Genomic DNA, 6,637 nt, shown 5'->3' on the forward strand with positions numbered 1-6,637 from the left:
TCGCTCCCACCGCACAGCAGCATCAGCCCTGCACATCCCTCTCCTCTGAGCACTGGATGGGCACGCAGCCTCTGGGATCAAGGCGTCTGCTTTTGTGGGCTTGAGCAGCATCTCCCTCTGGTGGCTAAGGAACAATGAGCTATAGGGAGAAACGCCTTCCCATGTGGGAGATCCCAGGTCCCTTCTTCATCCTCCTGCTGAAAATCCTGACAGACAACTTGGGATTGCAGGAGAGAAGCGTGGGGAAGAGAGAAAGGAAGGGATGTGAAGTGCAGTGCCCATGCCTGTCTGTGTCCTGTCTTTGCAGACTTTCAGCTGGAGAGAGGGAAAATCCTTGCTCAATTAATCAAACAGCTTGATTGTGGTGGGTAGAACCAGAATGGGTAGAAAATCTAAGAAAGCAGGAAAATGGAGTTGCAAAGGAGAGGGGATGTCACATCCAGCCAGGAAGCTGTGCAGCGGTTCGTGTGCAAAGCAGCATGACACCAAGGTTGGATGTCCCCTACAGCAAGGTCCAAAGGACCTCTCCACGCTTGTGTGCACTCCCAACATGAGACACAGACACAGCAAAAGCTGCTTTGTTTTTAAAGCATCATTATGTATTATCCAAGGTAAAAAACCAAACTAGATAAGAATCTCGATAACGCCATGGCAGCTCTGCTGCTTTGTGTGTGGTGTGCATAATGAGGAGGACTCTGGACCAGCAGAGCACAGCCACAGCACGGCGGTGCTGGGGTCCAGGTGGAGACGTGGAGCTTTTATCATGCTGGAAAGCAGCTTCACTCTGAAACTGGCACCAACTGGGTTGCAGGTGCCCAGATGAGCTTGAAGACACATCTGGCTGGGTCAATCCTGGGCAGTGAATGCTACATGGAAGCTCATTTCAATAATTCCTTGCATGCCTGTCCTTCCTGCTGCCTCTTCTGCCTTGGGGCACCACCAGTGTCCTGCCCACAGCAGGACAACAGCTGGAAGATGCAGCCAGATGTGTACTAGCTGGCACACATGAGCTTGGTAGTGAAGCAGCTGACCAGACCTATACAACACGTCAAGCCATGCCCTGGGCACAAACCCTTGTCCAGCCAGCCTGGCTGGAAGCATGAACTATTTCTGAGACCCCAGTTGAGGTCTTTAATTCCTGATATAAATAAGGAATATATCAGACTTTGGTTCCTGATATAAATAAACCCTGCCTGCAATGGGGATTCTACAGTAGCAGGAGCATGTAGATGTGTTTTGAGATTTGGCTTGAGGCTAAAGTTAGGAGGGAGCATCCAGACAAAGCTGGATTATCTGTGGCAAGGAAGAAGCTGAAGATAAAGGCCACTTGAGGAAGCAGGGTGGTGGTGGGAGAGCAAAGCAGGACATGGCTTTTGTCTACAGTTCATGGTCCCGAGGCTGTGGTCTGTAGCAAGAAGAGGGTCTGCCATCCTATTCAGCTCCAGCAAATGGAGTTGGTAAAGCTCACAAGGTGAACATGATGGGGAAAAATTAAATCAAGCACTGCTGAGCCTTACTTTAGGGCTTATTCTGCCCCTAAGGAAGGGAATCTGAGAGTAAAAGTCATAATTTTTCTGCTTTAGACACGCACTTGTCCTGAGAAGACAGGGCTTTGTTGTCCCTTTGCATCAGGGCCATGTTTGTAGCTGGGACTGTCCCCTCACTGGGTGAGGTGATGCCTCCTGCACTTGCACTGTAATACACTGAAGAGCCCTTGGCCAGATGTAGGGAGAAGCTGTTGGGAAAAGATATGGCTGGGGGAAAACCAGGCTCCTGCCGTGCTCCATCCTGCTGTGCTGCTCTCGCAGTGCTGGTGCTGGGTTTGCTGTCATCTCCATTCCCCACCAGCTGTGATTTCCCACTCAGACCACATTCAACACCCCCAGGACCAATTTCCCTTGTGGGGAGGGAAAGGTTTGCTTCAGGCTCAACACTGGCAGGTTTCCCCATCATCCATGTGCCAGGATAAACCTCTCCGAAGCCACCATCTCTGAAAGCTGTATTGATTGTGCATGTGTCTCCTGTCTTCAAGGCCAGCTTTACCAGGAGCCAGTGGTGATGGTTTGTCCAGGTGCCCTCCAAACACCCTCTGACTTGCAGGAGCGATGAGCCGTTCCCATTTTTGGGATCTGCCCTGGTCCCTGTCCCTCCCAAGGACTCTCCATCTCCAGAAATTCCCAAGCTGTGCCCATCCTGGGAGCTGTCTCCAGCAACCTCGTCATCACCAGCAGCTGCAGTGCTGCCGGTTGTCTCTGTGGACTTGGGATGGAGCAGGCTGTAACACAACACCAGGGCTGCGGCACCTGAAAAGAAAAGGGTGTCAAGGGAGGAGTTTCAGCAACGTTTCATTGAGGTACCACCTCCAGATCCCTTTCCAGAGACACTGCAGGGCATCAGATGTCCAAGCACACATCTTTCATGCTTTTATAGGGATGCGAGTGTCCCACGGGAGCAGCTTTCTGGAAAGGGAGTGCTGAGCACGCTCTCAAGACTGAATTTATCTGGATTGATTTGCAGACCAAGGGTGCACAGCAAGGCAGCCGCTGAGCACCAGTGGGCAGGGCACAGGGCAGGGAGGAGATGTGCGGTGCAGGAATCCTCTCATCTCACAGCATCCCTATCCTCTAGCCATTAAATGAGACACCATCAGGTTTTTAAGACACTTTCTTATTACTATCCTATTTCTATCCCAAAATCATTCAATGCCAAAGGAATTGCTCTTTTTCCAACCCAAAGCTGCCCTTTCTTGGACAGCATTGATGTGCACATAGCCAGTCTGGGGAGATGTACAAAGCCCATCCTGTGTGTATTTTACAGCACCCCTCTTCCCCCATCCCACTGGAAAACATGAGTGCTGATGGGTTGTTTGCAAGCATCACACCACCTCTCCCCTCCTTCAGCTGAGTTGTGCATTAAAGCTCTAGGGAATTGAATGTGCCAGCTGGCCACATCTGCTGCCTGCTTTATGGGCAGGGCATGGAGTAAGGCAGAGTATGGGCAGGGTATGGAGCACCTTCTCCATCGTACCAAAAGATCCTCCCCATGGGCACAAGAAACGTTTCCATTTACACAAGTGGCCCTGCTCTTTGAAAGGAAAGAGAGTGGGAGAAAGCTGCTGTTGTTCTGCATGGTTCTACAGCAGTGTTTCCAAAACATATCCAGTGATGGCTCATCAGTCACAAGCCACCTTCATAAGTCATCAGTATATGCTCCAATGAGAACCTTTCCCTATAGCAATCCCGAGTGTTGTACCACTGCCCGCACTGATCACCAAGCGCCAAGAACACAGAAAGCAGTGATGTGCTTCAAGATTGCACATACTGTATTTGGAAGTGGTACCTGGGCCATCTGGTGACATTTCAATCCTTTCTGCAAGCTTCCCTTTTCAGGGATGGGCTTTTAAAACTAAACTCAGAGTAGATTTATTATCAAATATGTTCAGACACTTAAGCTGGAAGAAATAAATACTCTGATGCAGCTAAAATAACTGATGATGCTCATTTACTCAAGCTACTCTTGAAACATGAAATCAGGCTCTAAACCCCACCAGATCTTACCTATTTGACATGACAGCCCCAGTCACACACAGGCTGTTTCTCAGCTCTGCCTGCAGGAACCAAGTGGCCAGCAGCAGCAGGAGGGTGTTTTCCATCAGCATTATCCGCAGAGGGAAGAGAGCTGTCATTTTATTCCTTTTGACAGCTTTAGACATGCTTCCAACAACAGAAAACACCCAGTTTTTAGATTTTACTGATTTATTTTGCACCTAACTTATCACTTAAAGCGTAAGGGTTGCTGGACTGAACTTTCTGTGAGGTCTGAACCTTCTTTTCTACCATGAAAAGTAACTCTGCCAGAGCAGCACAGCCATTCAGGTGTTAGTAAGACACTGTGTGGCTGCTAAGAAAACAAAGCCAGAGCAGAAGGTACATCCACCGTGCTTTGTGTGGTCACCAAGGTGGATGTACCAGCAAATGCTGGGGTTTTATCAAGTAGTGATGTGGGAGATTAGAAAGGAAAGTCTGAAGCTATTGCTTCTCCCCAGTGGCTACATCCATGTAGAATACCAAACAGCCGGCATACTTACTGCATAAAACACAGCCACCCTGTGCTTGGAGGGGCCGGGCTAGACATTCATATAGCAGAAGATATACATGGCTCCCACCAGGCAATGGAACAGCCTCCAGCGGCAGGGCTGGGCCATGATGTCTGTCTGCTGGGCCACCAGCCAGAAGGACATGAGCAACCAGTGGACACCTGCGAGGGGAAGGGATGGAAAGGGAAAAGCCATTCCTGGGGGATGCTGCAAAGTGGTCAGGGACCAGGAGCACCTCTGTGGCTGACAGCGGGATGGGACATGGGGAAGATGGTCACAGGTCTTACCGGCCACAGCAAAAACCCAAAAGGAATAGAGCCTGGCAAAGAGCACCAGGGCCAGGATCCTGGTCCCCAGCATCCCCATCCTCCAGAGCAGCAGGCAGAGGATGGCTGTGGCTGGCAGGCAGAGGTGACCGAGTTCGAGCAGGCAGGTGAAGCGGCTGTAGGAGACCAAAGCCCAGGCGAGAGAGAGCAGGGACAGCCCCACGCTGACACCTGCATGGGGACAGGGGCAGTCAGGCGCCCTGAGGGATGTCCAACTGTGTTGTAGGACTGTACCTCAATGTTATGGAGCTGCTGGTAGCACCCTGATACAAGCCAGACACTCGTCTGTCCTGCCCATTGGGGGATTTCAACCAGTTCCTGCTGAATCTGGTCTCCTTTGCGTGCTTTGCATCTGCCTGCTTAAGTCCTCTGACCGCTCTCTCCCTGCAGCAGCACAGCATGTCCACCTCCAGTCACCACAATCGGACCAGAGACTGACACCGTCTTTGTGCACACTGTGACTCTACACCCCAAACTTCTCCCTTTGCACACCTGAAAGTCCACCTTTTCTACAGAGCAGCTCCAAACCCCTACACACTCAGCACTGCGCTGTGATTAGGGCTGGACCACCAACAGGGACATGCATTGGGTTCAATCCCAGCCAATGCATGCCATGGAGACCCCGTGTGCAGGGGACTGACTGTACTGGCCAGGTTCAGTTGCAGCAATCTTTCAGTCACATTTGTCCCTGCTGCTTTCCACTGGGGGTTTCAAGTCCCTTCACGGTGCTCCTCTGGATTGAGCCCTGCAATGTGGCAGGTGGACGCACACATCCCTTACCCAAATGCAACTCCCATCTGCAACTCACAGCATCCTCCCGGGAACTCCTCACTCACCAGGGATGAAGCCCGCTGGGTCGACTGTCACAACACCGTATGCCTGCAGCAGGAGGTGAGACAGGGTCTGCAGCAGGGCTTCCAGGAGCTGCAGCACACACACGTCCCCATGCTGCGTCAGCACCTCCCCAGCACCAGCACTGCTGCCTGTCTTTGCCACCATCCACAGAACATCCCAGTACCTGCAAGAGTCCCCGTGATGAGATGCCCTGGTTTGGACAGTTTGGGACTGCACCAGGGTTGGGGGAGGTTTGATGGGGTGCATCGCTCACCGCTTCCAGAGGCCCAGCTGCAGGAGGTGGAGCACCAGGAGGCAGCAGCCAGGTGGGTGGCCATCCGCCCTGAACCAGAGGATGCTGAGGAGCTGAGCTGCGTAGCTGGGCACCACGCAGGCGACCGTCAGACGGAACCAGCCCAGCTGCCTGCGGACAAGGCAGTGGATGATGGCACAGAGCCCTGGGTAACATCCAACCGGCACCACTGAGGGATGCCACAGCCACGCATGCCCCGCAAGTGCACAGTGCTACCCATAACCCAACCCAAACTCATCTCCCAGCCGACGAGGGGGTTCGCAGCCCTTGTCCCTGCTTATCTGCGGCGGCTGGCTCCGGGTGGCTTCTCAGCTACGGCACAGGCATCACTCGCCGAGGGGCCCATCCCAAGGGAGGGCTCTGATAAAAAGCGCTTGGAGACGGGCTCATGAGACTAATTAATTAATTAAAATAAGAATAAAACCACTAATTGTTTCCAATTAAAAGCATACAATGGCTAGGGTCTGCACGGATGCAGACGCCCTGCGCCCATAGTGATGCCGCCCGAGAGTTCCCACGGGAGAACCGCGCACACCCCTCCGCGTGTGCGCAGCCCCGCGCAGTCCCCCCCGCCCCCCGCGCATCCTGCGCGCTCACTCACGCGCGCCGCGCTCCGCCGCCAGCAGCGCCAAGCAGAGCCCCGGCAAGACCCCGCGCATCCTGCGCGCCCCTTCCGCGGCGGGAGGAGGAGGAGGAGCTGGAGGAGGAGGAAGGAGCCGCCGGGACCGGTCCCTCCCCTCCCGCCCGGCCCGGCCGCGCTGCACCTTCCGCCGGGCGATGGATGGCGGCTTGCGGCCAGCCCCCGGGCCCCGCGGTTCTTGTGCCTTGCGGTGCGCTTGCACAAGCACCCCGCGGTGCCTCCGTGCCCGAGTGATGGGCGCTTGCAGCAGGGCTGAGCAGCAGGCGCTACCGGACAGGATGTGCAGAGAGCCGTGAATTCATTCCACTGGTTATTTTCCCCTCCAGCCAAGAGATGAAACCTTTGTGACATGTGATCCCGACCGTGAGTGGTTGCAGTTGGCCTTGCATGTGCAGAGACGTCTCCTGTCTGCTTTTCTTTCCACATCT

At 53.7% G+C, this 6,637-nt stretch overlaps 1 protein-coding gene across 1 annotated transcript; it reads right to left on the reverse strand.

Moving 5' to 3' along the window:
- Nucleotides 1–1,563: 1,563 nt before the first annotated feature.
- On the reverse strand, nucleotides 1,564–6,228 carry XKR5 (XK related 5; the record flags this gene model as incomplete). The annotated part of the gene is given in 8 exon segments (XM_080615951.1): nucleotides 1,564–2,311; nucleotides 3,558–3,678; nucleotides 4,084–4,126; nucleotides 4,130–4,257; nucleotides 4,384–4,593; nucleotides 5,259–5,440; nucleotides 5,531–5,714; nucleotides 6,171–6,228. Coding segments are annotated over 8 exon segments (1,674 nt in total).
- Nucleotides 6,229–6,637: the final 409 nt, after the last annotated feature.

This window comes from Psittacula echo (genome assembly GCF_963264785.1).
Source record: "Psittacula echo genome assembly, chromosome: 4".
Lineage (NCBI taxonomy): Eukaryota > Metazoa > Chordata > Aves > Psittaciformes > Psittacidae > Psittacula > Psittacula echo.